Genomic DNA, 22,657 nt, shown 5'->3' on the forward strand with positions numbered 1-22,657 from the left:
GAGACGGAGGGGGGAAAATAAAAAATAAAATAAAATAAACTTACCCTACTGCTGTCTCTGTCTCCTGACGCCTCACACTCCTCTTCCCTCCATGTGGTGTCCCAGCATTTGCTGGGACACCAGCACAGGCTCCCCAGCAATCCTGGTGCTGCTTTCATGCCAACCATAGCATGAATGCAGTGCCAGGATTGGTCTCAGACAGTGCCTTGGGGTCTGTGTAGTTTCTGCAGCTCTCCCGTTAAGCACAGCCGAGCTAGAGAAACCTAAGTGCGCATTTGTGTTTGGCCGGCCTAAGACGGTTAAGTGCGCATTTGTGTTTGGCCAAACACACGTGCACACTTAGGTCCACACTCTCTCCTCCCCCCTCCCACCTCCTGTGGCCCTGCCCCACCCCTCCCTGTACTTCTGGCTGAGCCAGCAGATGTAAAATAAACCGATAGTGCAACTATCGTTTTTTTTTAACATCCTGGCTCTTGGCCAGGGCGGCAACACTCCTTCGCCATAGCGAAGGAACCACCCCTGATGGGAAAACGAAATGTAAAAATGCCTTAGAACTGTCAAAGACCTACACTTGTAAAGCTTTAACTGGTACAGCTTTTTGGAGAAGTACATCTGGGAAGTTGTGCAAATTCCCGAAAGTTCTACATTTAGCCCCGTGAGCAGAAGTACATTTATGGGTGCAGATTTACAACTTTTGCATACGAATCGTGCGCCAAGTGTTCGGGAGTGAGTGGAGCGGTTCGAGTATGAGATATGAGCAGGTGTGCCTGTGTCTGCATCTTGTATGCATGTAGACAAAGTGATATATTCCGCAGCTATCCATGGCTGTCCTTTGTCTTGCTTGGAATGTGTCTTTGTAGTCTCCACATTTCCCTACAGGACATGATGTAACAGCATCCTTTAACATTAGATCCCCCTCGGGGTGAGATCATAGGTGAGCAATGGAGGCCGGCATCACTAATCATATATTTTGCACCGCCCACTCTCTTACAAGGCGGGAAATCCTAAACCAGCTAATCAAATATGTCTTTCTCTCCACTTAACGATGGCTAATGTGTCCCTGAGATGAGAGTCAATATTTGTAAATGCAATCCCCACGTACCTTGCTGCCTAGGGAGATAAAATGTATCTTATCACGGAGAATAATCTATCTAGGAGTGTTACATGTTACCTTAGTTGATGGCTGACTTCAAAGTTTAATATTATTCAGTTTGGGGACTTGGTACTCTCTTGACCTCAGAGCAATGCACTGGGGTTTTAGGCAGGAACCGCATGCAGCACAGGATCAGGAATGTTATTCCTCATATTGGGCCCAGCAATTTGTGAAGGTCGTTAGCTGGAGTGGAGTTGTCGGCTGGAATTGATAATTCTCCTAGTTTAGTTGGGCAATCTCAGAAGGAGGCCCCATATGCTCTCCTAAATCTGTTTACAAAATGCCTTTTCTACGCTTCATTCAAATGGATAAAACAAAATAAACACATACATGGTAGGTAAAAAGGACATGCGATATGGCCAACCTGTATTTCTATCTGCAACCTGGTCACTGAGAGATAAATAAACACTGCTCCCCCTTGTACTGACTCTAAATTAATGAATTCTCTAATAGATACGTACTTCTTTTTTCCTGAAAGGTACTGCTGGAATTATAAATTCCGTTACTTGATTGAGATGACTCTTTTCTAGGGACATAATTTTCCCATTAAATTCTGGTAATATTACTTTTTGGCAGTGCCTCATATCATTAAAGAATCAGTTGTATCCGACTTCGTCACAGTGGTGCACTATATTACGCATTCTAAGAAACGTATTGAAAAAACAACCACTGGCAAAGGCAAAGGGTCTGGTTTTGGCTGCCAGCGTGTTGACTTTGTCAGTGCTACTTTTGCTTTGTCATGGCTTTTATAGAATGTTATTGTCCGGCATGCTACTGGGACCTCGTCAATCTAAAAAAAAAATCATTGGTTAAAAGCAAAATTATTTTTGGTCTCAAAAATAATTCATTGCCATGGTAGGTACTGGCATGTAAGGGAACTACTTTGTGCGTGGTGTTTGTGTGTGTGTGTGTGTGTAAGTGCATTTTGTGAAAAGGCAGAATGCTGTCACTCACACTGTTAGCCAATAGATTCAGTAGCCTAACCCACTTCTCCATGCTGTAGTAGGGCAGAAGGAAAATGAAATATGAACAACACATTAACAAACCAGTGTACAAATGGGGCTGGCTGAAAGTCCCTATAAGTAAGTATATTATCCATATAATAATAGTAAAATCGAAAAATCCTAGCTAGCACCAGACCTAAGGAATTGCCTTGCCCGGTGAATCAGCTATGCCATAATATAATGTTTTGATGCATCATATGCTAGATACATTACTGAATGAGAAAATAAACAGAAAGCAGTTCCATTGAATATTGCCCACAGTATACATTAGCCCACAGCTTCTGACAATGGTGGCAGCGGCGGCTGGAGGAGAGTTGCCCCACTGCTTTATGCAGTGGGCGAAAGGGAAAAATATAATGCTAATAACGTAAAGTTATGATTATTTTTTTTCCTCAGGGAGCCAGGTTAGGGTGGGGCGGGGCTGGGTTGGAGGAGGGCTAGAGGAAGAGTGGTGAGTGCACATAAGTGCGCATGACGCTTTGGCCAGCAGTGTTGGCCCGGCCAAACAGTCTTGCACACTTTGCATTTCCCCACCCAGTTGTATAGAACAGCCGGGAGGAGAAAGTGCACAGGCCTCTACTCCCTGTCTGAGCGCTGAAGCAGGGCGCTCAGACCAATCATGATGCTGCTGTCATGGTGTTGACAGCAGCGACATGAATGGAGGGGAGTCTCGAAGCCTTGTGCTTCCGGGAGTCCGAGAAGGAGAGACGGAACCGTCTCTCCCAACATAGAGGTAAGTTTGTTTTTTCAATTTTTTCTTTTTTATAACTCCCCCCTCCCCCTCGCCACTCCGGTTGACAAGTGACCGCCACTGGACGGTGGCTTTCAAAAGTATATTGCTGTGGCCAAGTCGAACAGTGCTTGTTTTGTTTCTCACTGCAAAATGCCAAACAATAGTAGCATGCTTCGTTACTTGCTTACTATGTCATTTTTACATCTGAAAGAATTACATATTTTGGTCTCTGTGTCAACACTAAATACTTTATAGTAAGGCCAAACAAAAACACCTCTCCATATCGCATTGTGCACCTCTGCCATACTTTTCCGCACATACACACACGTTTGGAGTTTTGCTCGCCGTCTGGAAATAAGCTCCTTTGATATGTCTCTGAGACCATTTCCTTCGTGGTACTGCATTTCATTCATAAGCGGCACAGAGTAGCCAACACGTCAGCATCTTTAACTGACCACCATCTTAAATGAAAAACCACAAACAACCAGACCACATGACAAAATGAAAACACCACTATAACAAATTCTGAATGCCCATATAAAATATCAGAAAAGGGTCTGTGCAGAACTTTTAATTTAGCCTTTGTGCCAAAGGAAAAACTGACAAAGCAGAGCATGACATAGTGAGTATTATTTTGTGAACCCTTACCTCGGCAAGGGCGTTCTGCCAGAGCTCCATGCAGTAATCTTCTTTCATGCACAGTGAGGCTGTCTCTTCACTCTGGCACCAGTATTCGGAGCCTTGCAGGCATAGCTTTGGGTCGCTTAGATGGGACAGTTCCATATCAGTTCCCCCTGCAAACAAAAAAGACAGGAACACAAATAAGTGATCCACAAATGTGGACTCAGAACTAAATAGCATTATTACTGGACTAATTCATTTAATATTTACCTAACAAAGTAAGACTTGGATCCTGGACTGTTTAGCAGCAATAATGGTACATAGATCGGTGAGGGTTGGATGGCTAGCATAGTTTTGAGACTACGGACCGGATTTAGAGTTTAGTAGTTATAGTTAGGGCCTAGTTTCCAATGAAAAAGCATTTTTGACTTGCCTATATCTTTAGTATCGTTTGCTGAATCTTCATGAAAGTTTCCCTAAAAAGTGCCCTCCAGTGTCTTGTTGAGCATGGAAAGTTTTGAGATGATCCATCAAGCGGGGGCCAAGAAAAAAGGGGGATTAAAAAAGTGTGTTTCCCATGTTAATATAGTCTTTAGACATGCGTGCAGCCTGAACTGCTGGATGCAATTACAGAGAATTTGTCAGAAAGGTAGCTCTTGGTCCGGAAAGCGCCTTTATTGTTATTGGGTGTAAACCCATTCAGTAGTTTTTTAGATATTAAAGGAAATCCAAATTTGCATACATGGGGGGGAGCCTAAGCACAGATCTCATTGTGAGATCTGATTGGCTGTCAGCACTTGAACCAGAAAGCGATGGCAGCCATCTTGGGACAAATATACATGATAGCACCCTATTGAAATGCACTGTAGTGAATGGCAGGTTTTGAGGATCACAAAAAGGAGAACGTATAAACAAATTTTAGTTGCGATATAAATCATTTGTTGATGGTACAATACTAGTTTTAGGAATTATGGTGTTTCTAGGGTGATTTTACCCTGCTATGAGTGCATAAATTATGTTTGAGAGAAAACTGTTTTCTCATGATTTTCACATAGATGTTATGGAAGGTGCTCCAGAAGCTGAAATAAGAGCATATTTTCTGTAAATTCACACTATCTTTCTCAGCCATATGAGAATGCAGTCTGACATTCTCAGCAAAACGTGAACTTCCAATAGGAGCAGTCTATCAGTTGATTCCCTTGTGTTCTACTGCAGCCTTCCAGAGTGTTCTAAAAAACAAAGAGCGCTACAGTCTTACTTATGACTAAATTGTGACACACCTGAAGCTATCTTGATTGAATCAAACTGATAAAACTTAAAACATTTATTTTAGAATGGACCAAATGATGGGGTCCATTTTGTCATAGAAATTATGGGTAGTGCTGAAGAAATTAAAATTAGGGCACGTTTTACGTCAGTTCTCAAATATCTTCCTTTTCTATTTCATTAAAACATTCTGACATGCAGACTGAAACATGCACTTTCAACTCCAGCAGCAGACTGCCAGTTAACTCCCTGGCTAGCAGCAGCTTGCAGTGTTCTAATGAGCAACCAGAGTGCTAACATTCTGAATTTTTGCTGAAAGTGTGCAATTTGGATGGAATCAAAGTAAAAAATGTAAAGCATTTTCTACGGAAAGTACTGCAGTAAATGAGGAGATTGGGGAGCTCCATAACAAATAAGTCTCCCAAGATGGCCACCAGAGAAAAAAGAGCTGAAATGTAGCACAAATATCCCCCAGCTGTAGCCCAAGTACAGCCCAATGACAGAAGTGTGTAAAACACTAAATTCTGTGTCAGGACCGGAGGTGAGGATCATGCAGTCCCTTCTTCACCTTTATTAAATACAGCAAGTTCAAAGTTCAAATGAAAAACATCGCAAAATATTCCAACTCCCATGAGGCCATCAACGTAGCCATGGAAACCATAAACTAATCATAACAGTATCCAAATGTCCATATAAATGTCTGTTGGATCCAGTCCTTCCTCTTTCTTCGCTGCTGACTCATCAGTTAAGTCCCTCGCTTCTTTAACGTTTTCTTTGTGTGTGGGGTTGCCGGGGATAGCCTTGTGTTAAGAGCACGTAGCGTGACTTGTTTCCTGTTGTTTGATATAACATTTTCATTCCTGCAGCGTGGAAGGCTACAGCCCGAGTGCACCTTTCAGTACCTTGCGGGTCCACTAGGTGGCACACTTTCGCACCATACTCAGGGGGTTATTACAACTTTGGAGGAGGTGTTAATCCATCGCAAAAGAGACAGTAAAATGACGGATATACCACCAGCCGTATTATGAGTCCATTATATCCTATGGAACTCCTAATACGGCTGGTGGTATATCCGTCACATTTGGGACGGATTAACACCTCCTCCAAAGTTGTAATAACCCCCTCTGTCCTGTCAGGCGTGCTGCAGTCTGTCTTATCGCTTTGAGCAGAATTTATTACGGACTACCAGTGCGCGATCAGAGAACAATCTGCCCCTTGCCCTCAGGGTCTGCAGGATGGTTTTTCCCTTCAACCCTCGCTGACACCGCTTTAGGCGGTAAGTGACAGGCGAGGCCTGTTTTTCCTAATGCCCTCAGAGGGCAAGTGAGTGCTCTGTCCAGGCACGACCTGTGCAAGACACCCTCTCAGGGCAACATTAAAAGGATTAGGCCCTAGATCGTGGCCCTGAAGCACCAGCGAGGGGGCTGCTCATAATAATAGTTGCAGGGCGTGTGACAGGTGCTCTCACCCCAGTAAATACAATTAATAATATTGTGGAGAGAAAACTGCACATATCTCCAGAATAAATAGAACTGTTTAGACTATTTGCATAATGTTGGCAAATTAGTCTGGAGTCCTTCGAGGATCATGCATATGCCCCTAACCTGGCAGCAGATGAGTGACCTCCTCAGCACCACCCACCTGCAGGGGTCAACAGACTTCTCTCGCAGGTGATTACCAAGGAGCTGGCACCCCTGCAGGACAGGATGGCCAAGCTCGTGGACCAGATTTCGAACACCCCAGGCATTCTGAGGCACTCAGGGGCCCAGACCAGTGCCTCGACCAGGTCTTCCTCCTCCAAGCCAGTTAAGCGCGACACAGGGCACCTGAAGGCTTCGACAAGCTAAGGGAAGCCTTTCGTAAGAGTGCGCAAACGCTAAACAAATTTATCCTGCCACAACCACCCTCAAAGCGGATCCTGACCTGGGGTTGCCCTGATTCAGGAGGGGTGATTCCGATGAGAAGGGCTCATCGGATGAGGGGTGCGATTCGGGCAGACCTTGGCGCCTGACTGCAACCACCTTAGGCTATGATGAGGAGGAGCTAGAAAACACAGATATGTTTGATCCCGAAGACATTTACCACTCTAGGTCTTCTAAATGGGTCCCGGATTCGAAGGTGGTGGCTTACCTGGCCAAGGCAATTAGGCATCCCTTGGACAAGGAGGTGAGGGCCCACTTGTGCGCTGAGTGCCCCAGGCCTCCTTTGGATGGCAAAGTGGCAACCACTCCATCCATTGATCCAAAACTTTGTACTTTTTATGCCAAATCCAAACAAGATCCCAAGAAAGGGATCAATCGCTCCTGGTGATCTTGCCAGGACAAGCTCCTGGTCATCTTGGGACCCTTAACCAAAATTATCGAGCTGGCATAATCTTCCAGGCAGTCAGGGTCACCAACGGCAGAGGACATATTTGCGGGCTGGGCACAGCGGGCGGTTTGCCTGCTTGGAAATACCAATTGTGCCATCTCTGCAGAGAGACGTCATTCTCTCATGATAAAAACTGACCCCAAGCTTGGAGAACTATCCAACTCTGAAGCTGGAGTGATTGCACAGGGCAACCCTTTTGAGGGACCCTTTGTAAAGGAACTCAGAAAGTTTGTGGTGACCTTTTTGGCACTTGATAAAGCTCAATCTTCTATTAAAAAGATTTTCTTCAGGAAGGTTTTCTATGGGGCCGGAATGCTTCTCCAGCCGCTCCTTCCTAGCAGGCCCCTCCAGACCACAGGCCTGCCGCAATAACGGCTGGAATGATTGAAGGCAGCGAGCCTTCTTCCCCAACTGATGAGGCAGTAGAGGCAGATTCTACGGGTCCGCAAGAGGAGGCGCTAATGCCCCGGAAGGCTCTAGTGTTAAGCAGTAGCCTTTCTTCCCCTCAAAGTCTGGGAGGGAGACTGAAACTGTTTGCATACAGTTGGAGACAGATTACATCCGATCCTTGGAGGATGGAGACAGTCAGGAATTTACACAAATAATTCTATGGCACCCCAATTCAAAAGGTGAGACCACACTCTATTCAGTTCAACTTACAGGATTCTCTAATGATCGAGACAGAGGTACAGGAACTGCTATCCAAGGAAGCCATCACCCAATCAAACCTACACCCAAGGGTTTTTTTGAGCAATATTTTCCTTGTCTAAAAGAAAGACAAGGGCTTTGTTCTGGCTACTAACCTCAGGGAGTTCAAAGAGTGGTTAGATTATCGGCACTTGAAGATGTGTCTCTGCCTCCTTCGAGAGACCTCTTACTGCAAAGTGATTGGCTGGTTCGCCTGCACCTCAAGGACGCTTACCTGATGGTCCCCATATTTCCTCTGCATTGTTGCTTCCTGCTGTTCAATTTGGCCTTTGGTTGGCACCCTAGTGCTTCACAGAGTTGCTGAAACCGGTCGTGGAGACCCTAAGGACTCAGGGCCTCAGGCTGATAATTTATCTCAATAATATCTTCCTGATGGACCAATCCCGCACGCAGTTGCTGGTCCACCTAAGCACAATAATTGTCTTATTTCGGGACCTTGGATTTGTCATCAACAATGAGAAGTCAATGTTGACCCCGTCACAATCCACAATTTTCTTGGGATTTCTAATAGATACCATACCAGCCACGTTAAAACTCTTGGAATGCAAAAACTCCAAGATCAAGAAAGAACTTTCAAAAGTGATCAGGAGAGACAGGATCTCCCTCAGACAAATAGTGAGGGTTGTGGGACTTTTGTCATCCTCGATCCAGGCTATTATCCCTGCATTACAGGCCCCTACAGTGGCTGAAGGTGTACCACCTCAGGAAAGAACTCACACATGCTCTGAGCTGATGGAGTTATCGCTGGAAGCCGGATTGGAGATCCAATGGTGGATAGACCACATGGATGCATGGAATAGGACAGCAATCTCTGGCTGTCTCCCAGACTTGATAATGGAGTCCGATGCCAGCAGATTGGGCTGAGGAGCCCGATGCAGACAGATCTCCATGGGGGGACAATGGACACAGGAGGAGTTAAATCTTCATATGAACTGACTGAAATTCTAGCAGGCTCATTAGAGATCCAATCCCTGATGCAGGACAAGGTCTCCTGTTGCATCCTGTTGAGGATGCACAACACTTCAGCGGTTCAGTATATCAACAGACTGGGAGGCACCCGGTCCGAGGCTCTGGCAGAGCTGGCCAAGGATTTCTGGCACTACTGCCTACAGAAGCAGATCTAGGTGACAGTAGAATATCTTCCGGGTTCACAGAGCATGGTGGTGAATTGAAATTCCCGCTACCTCAAGGATTCCAGTGATTAGCAATTGCATCCTTCAATTTTCCAGTCTCTGATGGATCGATGGAGACCCTATAGCGTGGACCTTTTTGCACCCAGATTGAACACGCAGCTCCCCAGGCACTTCAGTTGGAGACCAGATCCGGAAGAGGAAGCAGTGGATGCCTTCCTGCAAGACTGGATGCTGGGTCAGGGATATGCCTTACCTCCTTTTTTTCTGATCCCCAGGGTGGCAGCTCAGGTCAGAAGACAGAGAGCTTCTCTAGTACTTGTTACCTCGATTTGGAAGTCTCAAACGAGGTACCTGACTCTGCTGGAACTTTCCTGGATGGAACTTTTGAAGTTATCTGCTTCGGTGGGGGGTCCTGTGGGATCCGGCAGGATGCCCACACCCTTTAGTAAACCAGGGGCATCTCAACCTCATGGCATGAAGGATTTCAGGGTACGATGGCAAGACATTGAGTTTTAAGAGGACACTAGCAACCTTATCAGACAAGCTTGGGTACCAGGCACGACTTAGAGATATTATTCAGCTTGGAACCGATTGGTCCCATTGGTGTTTGGAGAGGATCGTGGATCCCTTGGGGGCGCCCGTCACTCTCACAATCAATTTCCTGGTGGAACTGTACAATTCTGGATTGGCGTATTCCACGATCAATTCCTTCCGATCAGCCATTTCAGCAGGACACCTACCCATCAACAACGTACCAGTAGGGGAACACCCCTGGCTGAGTATGCTTCTGAAATGGTTCAGATTATCTCGACCTCCGGACCCCAGATATTCAGGTTTATGGGATGTGAATAGAGTGCTCTGCCTTCTTTCAGCCTGGCAGGATAATCAATCCCTATCTAGGAAAGAGATTTAGGTGAAACTAGCCATGTTGTTGTGTCTTATCTCCTGCAAAAGGGTTTCGGATGTCCGTGTCCTGGACTTTACGGCAAGGGTTTTCACCCTTGAGGGGCTTATGTTTACAACTTCCAAATGGACCAAGACAATACCAGGTCAGTATCATACCCTAGCTTTGATTCTCATCCTCAGCTGTGTGTGTTAAGATGCCTTAAAACATATGAGGAAATGACTGAGGAGATAAGGTCTCCGGGAGAAAGGCAGTTGTTGATCACTATTAAGAAACCACACAGGGCGGTTGCTTCACCGACTATTGCCAGGTGGGTTTGATAGATTATGATGGAAGCGGGCATTGATATCCATTTTTTTGGCACTCATTCACCAGAGGAGCGATGGCTTCCAAGGCCATACAGGAATGTGGTAGACTGGAGGACATTATGAACGCGGCCGACAGGTCAACAGAATCCACCTTTAAGAAATTCTGTTTCAAACCTATACATGAGGCCACGTCTCTTGCAGGTATTTTATGTACTTTTTCATTATTTATGGTATTTATTTTGATTCTTATGTTGTTACGTAGATTATTCTATTTGGGGATCAACTGTTTTTTATGACAATTGTTTTACTCATAAGCATTGGTTTATAGTGAATTTGGATGTAATATTGCTTTGGGTAGTCTCATCTGCTTCGAAGCTAGAGCATTCATATCTTTCTATGTTTTAGGAGGCGATTCAAAAACAGATTGAGGCTGCTTGAACTTAACTTCGTACAGTGAAGAAGAAGAAGGAGGACTGGACCCGATGGGCATGTATATGGACATTCGGATGCTGTTATGATTGGTTTATGGTTTCCATGGCACTGTTGATGGCCTCGTGGGAGTTAGAGTATTTTGCAATGTTTTTCGTTTGAACTTTGAACTTGCTGTATTTAATAAAAGTGAAGGAAGGACTGCAAAGTCCTTGTCTCCGTGTCCTTAATACAATTGAAACTTTCCTTCACGATATCTAGGGAATTTATCATTTCTCTGGGTTTTTTCAGTTTTATGTAGCACAGACTTGACCCTAAGGTACTGGAGTGCTTTTCATGAACATCAGTTATATTACACAAGGACATATTAATTTTGGTTTTAGACATGGGGAGAATAGGTGATTTCCCCAGAATCACAGAATCTCAAGCTGATGCTGAAACGTGAACCTGGTTCCCCAGATGCAAAGTCTGCAGCTCTGGCCATAACACCATATCCTCTCCCCCAAGTGAAACATATAATCATGTGATCAACTGGATAAAAAACATAAATACAGCAAATAATTAAGATAATGCTTTGTCAGTATTTGGGAACTCAGACAATATGTCCTCATTTTAGTTTTTTAGATCACTAACCATAATGTCTATCGAAATAAGACCCTCTAATTTTTTTAATTTAGAAAGGAAATGATTTAGGAATTACATTTTTGATTACATCAAGATGATGCCAGGTGTGCCACACTTTCGTAATAAATATAGGATGTTACCAATCTAGTTGTTCATTAGGATACTGTGGTGTGGCAGAGGTCAGGGGCATGGACTCGGTAAATTGAGGGCAGGGAGGAGGGTGCAGAGGCAACAAGTTGACAATGATGGGCAGGCGGGAGGAGCAGTGGCACCACAACGGACCATGGAGGGCAGCAGAAAGGGAGGCAGGGGCAACAAACCAACCAACCATGCAGGCTAGGCAGGAGAGGCTGTGGCAAAATAACAGACCATTGAGGGCAGAAGGAAGAGCCAGTGGCAGTATATCCCTAGAAGCTGAAAAACCTGATTCAGGCAGGAGACTCACAATGTTTTTAAGCCCAAAAAGGCTTTATTTTCTCTGTCTCCTACCTATAATTTCCTCTTTTTCAATGTAAGTTAATAGGTAAAACCTATTCCCCAGGTTTCTTTTTCAAAATCTCCCTCTCGCCAAGTTCAGAATGTTGGCAAGTATGGTACATTGGTTCTTGGAGAGCAGGAGGAATGAGGTAGGGACATGGACTTGGATAACAGAGGGCAGAAGGGAGATGGGCAGGGGCACCAAACTGGCCTTACAGCAGGTGTCAGGGGTTGCAGCAGCACAATACACCACACAGGGCAAGTGGGACGGCAGTGCAGCAGAACAGACCATGGAAAGCAATAGGGAGGGAACAGGGACATGCATATGGACAACAGAGAACAGAGGGAAAAGAGGCAAGGGCAGCAGACTGACCATACCGGACAGACTGGAAGGACAGCTGCAGTGTAACAGACCATGAAGGGCAGGGGCACGTGCAACGGACCAGACAGAGTAGGAGGGAGGGGATACAGGCCTGCACATAGAAATGGAGGGCAGGAGGTAGGGCAGGAGCAGAAAGCTGACCATGAATGGCAGACAAGATGGGCACTGGAAGCACAACACATCATGGAGGGCAACAGTGAATCTGTAATGCCATACACACAAACAACAGAGGGGAGGTGGCAGGGGGCCAGGGCAGCACGTTGACCACACAGGGCAGGTGGGAGGAGCTGTGGCAGCACAGAAGACCATTCATTGCAGGCGGGAGGGTTAGCGGCAGCAAGGGCCAAGGTGGGCAAGAGGGAGGGGGCGGGAGCATGCATAAAAGGACCATGGAGGACAGAAGGGAGAGGTAGGGACTGGATACAAACAAGAGAGGGCAGGGGAAGTGGCTTCACAACAGACCATGCAGGGCATGCAGGAGGGGCAGTTGCAGCACAACTGAGCACAGAGGGCAGAATGGGAGTGGCAGCAGAATGGACCATGCAGGACAGGAGGAAGGGTAGTGGCATGGAACTCGGACAGGCAGGGTGGATGTGGGAGGGACAGGTGGCAGCCATCTGACCTAGCATGGAATCACAGAATGCTAGGTCAGATGGCTGGGCAGAGGCAGCTCAACACAACACTCAGAAGCAGATGTGTGGGAGGGAGGTGGCAGCTCAACACAACACTAAGAATAGATAGGAGAGGCAGTGGCAAACCGATGGAACATGGTGTGCAAAAACGAGGGAGCAGGGGCATGCCCACAGACATCAGATGGCAGGGGGGAGGAGGATAGGGACAACAAGCTAAGCACAGAGGCTAAGCAGGAGAGCAATGATGAAACATAGAATTGGGCAACTGAGGGCAAGAGGAGTGGGCAGGGATGTCAAGCTAAATGGAGGGCAGTGGCAGCACATCAGACCATACAGGGCAGAAGGAAAAGGGCTGGTTCATGGACTCGGACAACAGAGGGTAGGTAGGAAGCGGATGGAGTGACAAGCTAATTGTTCAGGGCAGACGGGAAGGGCTGTGGCAGAACAACCACCACACAGGGCTGTAATGAGGGAGCAGGAGCATGGACTTGGACAATGGATGGCACAGAGATGGGGAGCAGAAGCAGCAAGCTTGGCTGGGGGCAGCACCCAAGGCCTTGCGTCCAGCCCCCCACCCCCACAGTGCATTACAATGGGCACCTTACTCATTGTTAAAAAAAAAATCCTACAAATTCACTAAAAATAACAAAGGTTACAGGGACTTTATAGTTAGAAAATAGAATTTTAAAAAACACGGACAGTCACCAAAATAACAAATGTTGCAGGGACGTTATAGTTAGGTTCAGGATTTTACATGCACAAAACCATAGAAATTAAGCTGTTATAGTTAAAGTTATTTCAAGTAACTATAATTCTTGCCCTAAGGTAACTATAACTCGCACTCTTGCCATGCACTGCTAATTCCCCCAGATATTACATCACTCATGACATCTTCTATGACATCATTGATAATGTCACTGTAGCATTTGCATTAAAATTATTGATGAGAAAATTGTACATGGTGAGGGCGCAAGTTATAGTTACAGTTACCTTAGGGCATGCTTATAGTTACTTGAAATACCTCTAACTAACAGCTGTGTTTATGGTAGTATCAGGGAACTGAACGGTAAAACCTGGCCCACAAGGCTATAAAACAAGCCCACAAACAACCCAGAACCGACCAACACAGTGACATGTTGGACTTTGGGTACTTCCAGTTTGCGCCACAGGCCAGTTGGACCCTGGTCCGCCCGTGTGAATTTGACTGCATTTAATTAGTCCAACTCACTATTCGAATCTGATAGGACAAAGTCAAAGACACACAAAGAAAATAAACTGGCAGGGCAGCTGAACTGAGGTGGAAATGTGCATCTACTTGGAGCAAAAATGAAAAGTTAGTGATCCACAACTACTCTCTCTGTGACAATTTTCTTTTAAAAATATAGGAGTGCAGCATACGAAATATAGCACAAGTGACAGTGTCCCGTTAATTTTATGTAATTGTTTTATACAGCACTGGTGATCACCCAGTTGTGGCCACAGAGCGTTTTGAGTGTCATAACAAATTGAAGGTCGTAGGTGGCCAGGATGTGCACTTTGAAAACCCTGGAAGTGTATAGGAATTATAGGAATAGCTTCAAGAATAAGATTCAAAAGATGTCACAATCTTTAAAGGTACAAGTTCTGGGGCAAATGAGAAGTGTGCCAAGCATCTAACCAACACGGCTATGACCATTTGAAGGAAAGAGGAGGAATAGTTAACCATATGCGGTGGAGATGGGCCTTATGCATGCTAATACCCTGTATGGTGATCTTTGGGTTCGGGAGAGACAGGTTTATGATTGTGTCAGAAGCACAAGATGGCGCTATAGAACCACTCTGCCCTCCATGTATTCTCTATGTGTTTGCATGTGGAGCTTTTTATGCGCACAAAGCAATGTGCGGTACAGTACTGAGATGACACAGTACATTAGGTTATTAATTGGGAGTGTTGTCCACAGAGACAGAAAACCAGCACAATGGCTAACCTTGTCATATTGTCCAATATAACCATTAAGGGGAACTGGTGACATGAACCTAGGGCTTAAAGTGAGCCGGTTCCCCCGGATCTCAAACCCAGTAGTAATTAAAAACTGGCATTGAAACGGGTCCCTATCAAGACCTATATCCATATCCTTAACTTTACTGGCAAAAATACTGATCGATTTCTGAACAATGAAAGGTAAAAATGATGGAGTAATATTTGTCAGTGATTTAGTCATGTTTATATTTTTTGTGTAGTATATCACTCTGTGAACTGAGCTACATCTAGGTGTATATAATGGGCCTTGTTTGAGAGCTCGTGATTTGAGGCTTAATGCAGTGAGAGTTTCTCCCTGCGCCTGTCAGTGGGTCATAAAGGTGTTTGGAATACATGGTAATGTAATTCTTGGCCTCTGCAGCATGCATAGAGAAATGGCCACATATTTCAGTTCAAATTGTAATATTGTGCATGCGTGTGCGAAGGAGATACACAGCTGTCAAAATATTGACTAAGTGAAAATAAAAGAAAATGTAATGCTTACAGGTGAGTGGGTGTGCACTTTGTGTTTGGAGAGTGGTGAAGTGAAGGAGATGTGAGAAAGTGCATTCAGAAGAGAAGAAAGAGACAAGGTGAAAGATATGCGGATGGACGAAATGTGGAGACAAATATGGCGTACATGTCTAACATGAGTGAACATAATAGGAGTGACTTATACAGTCCCAAGACCACTACCCCTTCCAAAGGCCTCAGTAATGTTTAATTCACACTCACAATTACAGAATTGTAACATTTTAAGTATCAATTATTTAAAACAAAATCATTGTGTTGCTCATTTAATTTATAGTTGTCAACCATTGACAAAGCCAATGGCCCTAGCAGGTTTTAGGTGTATGTCAGTCTTTGTGATATATCTGGATGCAATAACAGAAAGCTCAGAGAGGCACACTATGAGGATCATAGAACTTTACTTTACATGTATAAGCCATGCATATAGAGACAGCCTTTTTAAATCCCACTTAAAACCCTGCATAAATCATGTCCGAAGGTAGAGTGGTTTGTTTAGTTCATCAGAACCCAGAGGTTTTGCAGTTAATACAACTGAGTAGATATTTGTACACACTACGCCTACTGTTGTCATCATCCTTAAGTTGTTTTTAACATGCCTATAAACTGAGCAGAAGAACATAGGCACCTGTTGCTTCAGAGACATCAGCTTGTAGCACCACTGAACTGGTCAATGTTTCATGTACACCACCTGTGACTCCTGAAGGAGAATCACTTCCAAGGCTCCTGAATGATCTTCACCTCGTTTGCTGCACAGTTTCACGTTGATACAGAACTTTGTCGGGTTCAGGTGCTCCTCGAAAGCGTGCATAATCGCATCCCTGAATTTCCCAATCGCCCATTGGCAGGGCCACCTTAGAAAAAATGTCTTTAGGCACACGGTGCTCAGTGCACCTCTGATCTGACCCTGCAGCAGATGCGAGAGAGTGAACAAAAATATCGGTTTAATCACATGCATGTGTTTATTTGTGAAATATAAATGTTATTTATTGCACACTGAGGCGGAGGGGGTCTACGGTTGAGAGAAGGGAGACAGACACTGCGTTGGATGGCTCAAGAGACTGGCGCTGGGATAGAAATCCAGTCACCTCTAGTACTGGACTGCTCCTGGAATTGATGCAGGTGAGCGGAGCCTGTCTTCTTAGATTGTATGAACCCAGGGGTTAGGGTACAGAACCTGTGCCCCGAGGCCTATAGTGCTGTATGGCTGACAGGATCGGATCACAAATATTGCGCCAGTCACCTTGAGAGCTGGACACACACACACAGGGGACCCGTGCTGTTTTAACGATTTTTGGGGCCCTGGGTAAGACATAGTTTGCATCCCTCACAAAAACTTTTGAAATGTGTCTTTCTAAAGACCCCAAAAATCCTTTCATGATGCTGCACGAATACAAAACTAGTCATCCCCAGGACTACTTGACTCGGGTAATTGAATACCTTCTGCCACTCCAACAGAGCGATTTTTGAGGGAACTTCACACACAGCCTCACGCTGTAATACTCACATCGCTCTGATCATTAATTACATTCCTTTTAAAAAAATCTAATATGAATTTGCAGGCCTTACACAGGAGCCACCAGCGACCACGCAGCTTTATAAATCGGTCTTTCCTCCTCCACTCCTTGTTCTCCCCAAAGGGATTCTTCAGACTTCCAGCAGACTCTCCAGCGCCAGAGTCAATCAGCGTCTGGGGCAAAAAGAAATAATGATAAAAGTGAGAAAGCGTTCATTCTACATACCCAATACTGAGGGGGAGGGGGCCGCATTTCACAGCCCACCAGGCGAACCAGCCTACAGTAAAACTATGAGATGTGCCCTTAGGATGCTGCTACTGAATGACCACATGACCATGGGGCGCCTCTCAAAGGCTGGGCAAGCAGGAACAGTCATGTGTAGCTGAGCTGGTGGTTCTAAACCGCTGGTGGTTCAAAACCGCGTTTTTTGGGGACATAATCAGTTATATCATGTCATGATGGTGTCAATCGGAGATCTCCAGGACTGGGATCAAGTCAGGCATATGTCATGCCAGTGGCTTTAATAGGCTGGTAGGAGAGAGAAGAGGCAGTGGCATCCCAAGGCTGTATTTTTTGGAGACTGTATGGGCGGGGGTAGAGTCAGTCACAAGTCAGGTGGGTACCTCTGAAATATTGACAAAGCAGTGGAAAAGCCAATTGAAACCCATGCCAAACAGCACTTCTATGTGGCTAGGCGATTTGGAGAAAAGAGGGAAATATTGTGGTGGAAATATCTAATAAACACCTCAAAATAGTGTTTTCACTGTCCCATAATTCATCTAGAGATGCTTTCTCACCTACAGAACCCCTGCTCCAGGCCCCAGCTTCTACAATGCCACTCCCAAATCCATCACCCCACTCGCCATCAACTCCAAACACTGCATCGTCCTTGGTGACCTCAACTTCCACCACAATGATTTCAAAGATACAAACATTGCCAATCTTCTGGAAAGCGTGAGCAACATCGGCCTCACTCAACTGGTCACAAACTCCACACAGCACAGGACACAGGCTTGACCCAATCTTCACTGCTAGCAACAGAGTCAAGTACAGTCATGTCACCGAACTCATCTGGACTGAACACGACACCATCCAATTCACCATCGCAGGAGCCCCTTACACCACCACCAAGCGCCCCAGCTCCTCCCACCACAGCTGGAACAGAGTGAGAGAGACCCAATGGATGGATACCTTCAACAACACCCATTCCGATCCCGCAACCAACCTGGAATAGGTCCTCAAGGACTTCTTTGCCTCAATCACTAGCTGTGCCGACAGTTACCCCTATCAAGCTCACAAAGACCAGAAAATCCACCAAACAATCCAGCTGGTATACCAGAACTCAGGACCATGAAACACAGCTGCAAATGCCAAGAAAGATGATACCACACCAGCAAAGCTCTCCCAGACCAAGCCGCCTTCAAGTCAGCACTCAACAAATACAATCAATGCCTGAAAGACACAAAAAGATGTGCCCTGGTGGATCGTATCGAACCTAGCTCCAACCACAGCAAGGAACTCTTCAACATCGTCAGAGAGCTGTCCTGCCCATCAGCCCCCAAAAACACAATCTTGCCTTCCTCGGAACTCTGCAACACCTGGGGGACTACTTCCACAACAAGATAGCCACCATTTACAGAAACTTTGAACCCCAACACGCCAACCTTGACAGCCACCTCACTCGAATGGACTCCACTCACATCCATCCGCTCACCACATGGCAACAGTTCACCACACACAACCCAGTATTGATGAACTCCATCTACTCTAGAGCACCCACAGACCCCTGCCCCACCACCTCTTGAACGTCAGGAGCAAGGTAATCAGCGGCAAACTCACCTCCATTCTCAACATATCCATCACACAGCCACCTTCCCTGACCAATGGAAACACCAGAAGTCAGACCCTCTCCACAAAAAAACCCTCCTTCGACCCCAGCAAACTAAAGAACGACCGTCCCTTCACTCTTCTCCCCTTCCCTGGGAAAGTCCTCAAGAAAGCCATCAATCATCAACTCACTGGACACGGAAAGTAACAACATGCTGGACCCCTCCCAAACCGGCTTTTGAGCCAACCACAGCTTTGAGACTGCCTTGATCTCTGCCACCAGTGACATCAGTATCCTCCTCGACCTGGGAGAGACCGCTGCTCTGATCCCTCGACTTCTCGGCTGCGTTCAACACTGTATACCACCACACCCTTATCAGGAGACTCCGCCACATTGGTATCCAGGAAGATGCCCTGAAATGGATCACATCCTTCCTCAAAGGTCAAACCAAGAAAATCCACCTACTGTCCTTCACTTCGGAATCCAAGAGCATCATCTGTGACGTCCCTCAAGGCACAGCCCTCAGCCACACCCTGTTCAAAACTTACATGACGCCCCTGGCCAACATTGTCAGAACCCATGGCCCCTACATCAACACCAGTAAAGCTGTTACTCAAGCCCTAGTCATCCGCCGGCTGGGCTACAGCAATGCACTCTATGCAGAACTCACCAACCAACTCCTAAAGAAACTCCAGACGATACAGAACTCAGCTGCCAGACTCATCCTCGACCTCTCCAGATGAACCCACATCACACTCCACCTCAGGAACCTCCACTGGCTCCCCATCCATAAAAGATGTCATTTCAAGATGGTGATACACCCTCCATGACCATGGACGAGCATACATCAGCCACCACCTGAAATTCCATCAACCCTCCAGACACCTCACTCCTCCTCCCTCACCCTTACTCACACTCACACTCCCTCATCTGCCAGAGCCACAGTGGAAGACGTTCCTTCTGCTACCTCACTGCCATATCCTCGAACGACCTTCGCCTGCACCTCTGAACAGCATCCTTTTTTCCCTGAATTCAGAAAGGAGCTCAAGACCTGGTTTTTCGACTGACAGCAGAACACAGCACCTGGATACTCTCATGGGTGATTAGCTGCGCTGTACAAATTTGTGTTGATTGATTCTTCCAGAGTGTGTGTGACCTTGCAGCTTCGTGGCAGGGCTGAACCTGTCTGTACAATTGGTCTCTTTAATATATGAAACAAGTAAGATAAACAAATAAACAACAACAACAAAGGTACTTGTTTTTTTTGCTTGATAACTCTTAATCTCTTTTTAGTTTTACACATTTTTAATTTGAAACTGTATTTGTCATTTTTGTTAAAATTAAGTATAATTTTCATGCTACTTCTCCAAGTGACGTTGTTAATGGCGACCTTTGTTATTTACTGGTTAGTGTAAAAAACAAAGTGAACACCTAATAAAGGATGTCTTTAAAAAAAGTATTATTATAATTGAATTATCAATTAGTATTAACGTTTGCTGAAATGAGTTGTAATCAATATAGCAATGTTAATGCACTTCATCAAAGCAGCTTGTCAGGAAGTACCCATTCTGTACCTTCACCAACAAGAAGCCTGCCGCAAGCTTCCGAGCTCATTTCGGGCTCCTTTGATATATGAAATATTTGTCCATCTAAGACCACATGCAGTAGACATGTCACGTCACAAATTTCAAAGTTGCACTATGGCTCATATTAATACCTGCTTTGCAATGAATTTGTGTCATTTTGATAACGGAAATTTAGCGCAAAACGAACTCCATATTGAAATTTTGACTTTAGACCATCAAACTTCAAAATATTGGAGTTTGCACCTTTTTTTAGATGTTTGAACCTACCTTGCATCAATGAGATGCAAGGTAGGAGTTCCCATCTAAAAATGGTGCTAACCCCATAGCCCCATATTTATCCCCTCTGTGCTAAAATGACGCATGGGTGGGAGGAGGGGCTAAATAATGGTGCAAAGCTTTCTCTGCACCATTATTTAACGCCTGGCTCAGACCAGGTGTTAGGGGACCTGTGGACCCATTTCCATGGTTAAACACCATGGAATGGGTCAACAGGTGCCCTCCTCAAGCCCCAGGAACATGCCCACCCACACCAGAGGGACACCGGAGGATGGGGAACCCCATCCCAGGTAAGTATAGGTAAATATTTTTATTTTTAAATTAAAGTGCCATCAGGGGCCCAACTTGGGGCCCCCTGCGCAAGCCATTGGGATGGTGGGCATGACTCCTGTCTTTTCTAAGACAGGAGTCATGTGGTATGGATGGTGTTTTGTCAGAAAATGACACTAGGCTGGTTAGAGGCATTTTCTTTTCTTCTAACCAGCCTAACATCATTTTTTTATGCAAAACCCCCTTCTCCCATACTGCCACCCCCACCCAGCTAACGTCATTTTTTACGCTAGCCCACCCTTTGCACCGAGTTGCGCCATTCCATAAATATTGCACCCGCTGGTGTTCAGGAATGGTGCAAGCCGGTGCTAAACTTTCTGATGCAAAACTGCGTTAGTGCAGTTTTGCATCAAAAAGTATAAATATGTCCCTAAATGTGGGAGAAATCCTTCCACTTGCTAGGAGAACGACAGTCATAAAATCTAAAATCAACCAGTCTCAGTCCTCAGGATAATGACTAAGAACTTGTTAGAAGCTGGCAGGTGGACAAGAGGGGCAGAGCTAGAATGAAGAAGACAAAATTAGGCTTGCTCTCTAAATTAATAACCTGTTGGGTCATATTGTGGACACTACAAAGAAGAACATCTGAGTAACTGGTCTAATAAGTTGTTTTTCTGTAATATTAAGATGTTTCTAAATTGTTCTTCTATAAAACAATAATAATAAAGTGAGTTTATGACAGTGGGTACCAGTTACATCTAAACAGGGGCCTTGCAGTGTGTCACTCAGCCACTTGTTTTGCAAGTGATTGCACAACCCAAGAGTTAAATGGGTACGGACTTGAGCGGGTTTAATAAGAAGTTGTTTCTTTTTTGTATTCAACAATGTTGAATTTAACAGAAAATGACACGGCTCAGGTTACATTGAAACTCATATGGCTATTGATTGTTCTGCAGTTAGGCTGCCTGACATTTTGGAAGTAACGAAGAGAAAGCTTAGGACCTGATTTAGATCTCAGCAGATTGAATACTTTGTCTCAAATGTGATGGATATCTCGTCTACCGTATTACGATCTCCATAGGATATAATGAGATCATAATACAGCAGACGGGATATCCAGCATGTTTGTGACAGAGTTCCTCTCCGCCAAGATCTAAATCAGGCCCTTAGTCTAAGACATCAGGTGAAACAGTCATGAGTAGAAGTTGGTTATGCTCCTGAGTAGGACCATGGTGCTGGAAATGTGCAGCAAAGTGGAATGCTGCTCTGTAGCACTTGCTAAAATGCTATTTAATGTTACATTGATTTCTCATGTGTGGAAGGGCGTTCCTGGCAATAGTTACGTTACATAAAAGTCAAGCTTGATTGTATGCTAACATGAGAGCAGTGACTCCTTACTGTCTGTGCGTCAGGCTAGAAGTCTAGAAAATGTGTTTATGAATGGTAATGTTAACTGTGTGCAAGATCACCATTTTATTTTCAGGCATTATTTTAATAGCTGATGCCGAAATACTGCTGTCCAGCTGCAGACTCAATGGCTTTCTGAGGTACGCAGGGATACTTTCAGGACTTAATAAATAGTAATGGGATTCTAATAATCATTCAGCCAGTGGAATAACCATAAGCCTGATAATATATATGTAAATATTAGGTAGGGGACTAGACTAATCTAATGAAGATAGCATGAATGCTCAATGTTTGAAGTATTTCTCATATTCATCCTATGTCGTATTATGACTGCTGAAATTATCGTAATAATTACTGTCATTCTGATACATAACAGTTTTGTTTGAATAGTGCATTATAAATTACCTTGTATTGTGAATTCTCTCCAACTGTGTGTTTCTATTGTCTCCGGGGGCCAGAATAGTAATCCATATCGATATACAATATTCCCCATGTAGATGAG

General features: G+C 45.0%; 1 protein-coding gene across 1 annotated transcript in view; it reads right to left on the reverse strand.

The window, feature by feature from the left end:
- The window catches only part of LOC138265134 (uncharacterized), a 40,247-nt gene extending 20,017 nt beyond the window's left edge, over positions 1 to 20,230 (reverse strand). Inside the window, exons 1-4 of the mRNA XM_069212676.1 lie at positions 20,191 to 20,230; positions 17,590 to 17,819; positions 16,841 to 16,961; positions 3,539 to 3,684 (exon numbers count right to left, since the gene is read on the reverse strand). Of these exons, the coding sequence (XP_069068777.1) occupies positions 3,539 to 3,684; positions 16,841 to 16,961; positions 17,590 to 17,819; positions 20,191 to 20,230 (537 nt within the window). The remainder of the gene's footprint in view (positions 1 to 3,538; positions 3,685 to 16,840; positions 16,962 to 17,589; positions 17,820 to 20,190) is intronic.
- Between the last annotated feature and the right edge of the window lie 2,427 nt (positions 20,231 to 22,657).

Source organism: Pleurodeles waltl, chromosome 11, assembly GCF_031143425.1.
Source record: "Pleurodeles waltl isolate 20211129_DDA chromosome 11, aPleWal1.hap1.20221129, whole genome shotgun sequence".
NCBI classification, from domain to species: domain Eukaryota; kingdom Metazoa; phylum Chordata; class Amphibia; order Caudata; family Salamandridae; genus Pleurodeles; species Pleurodeles waltl.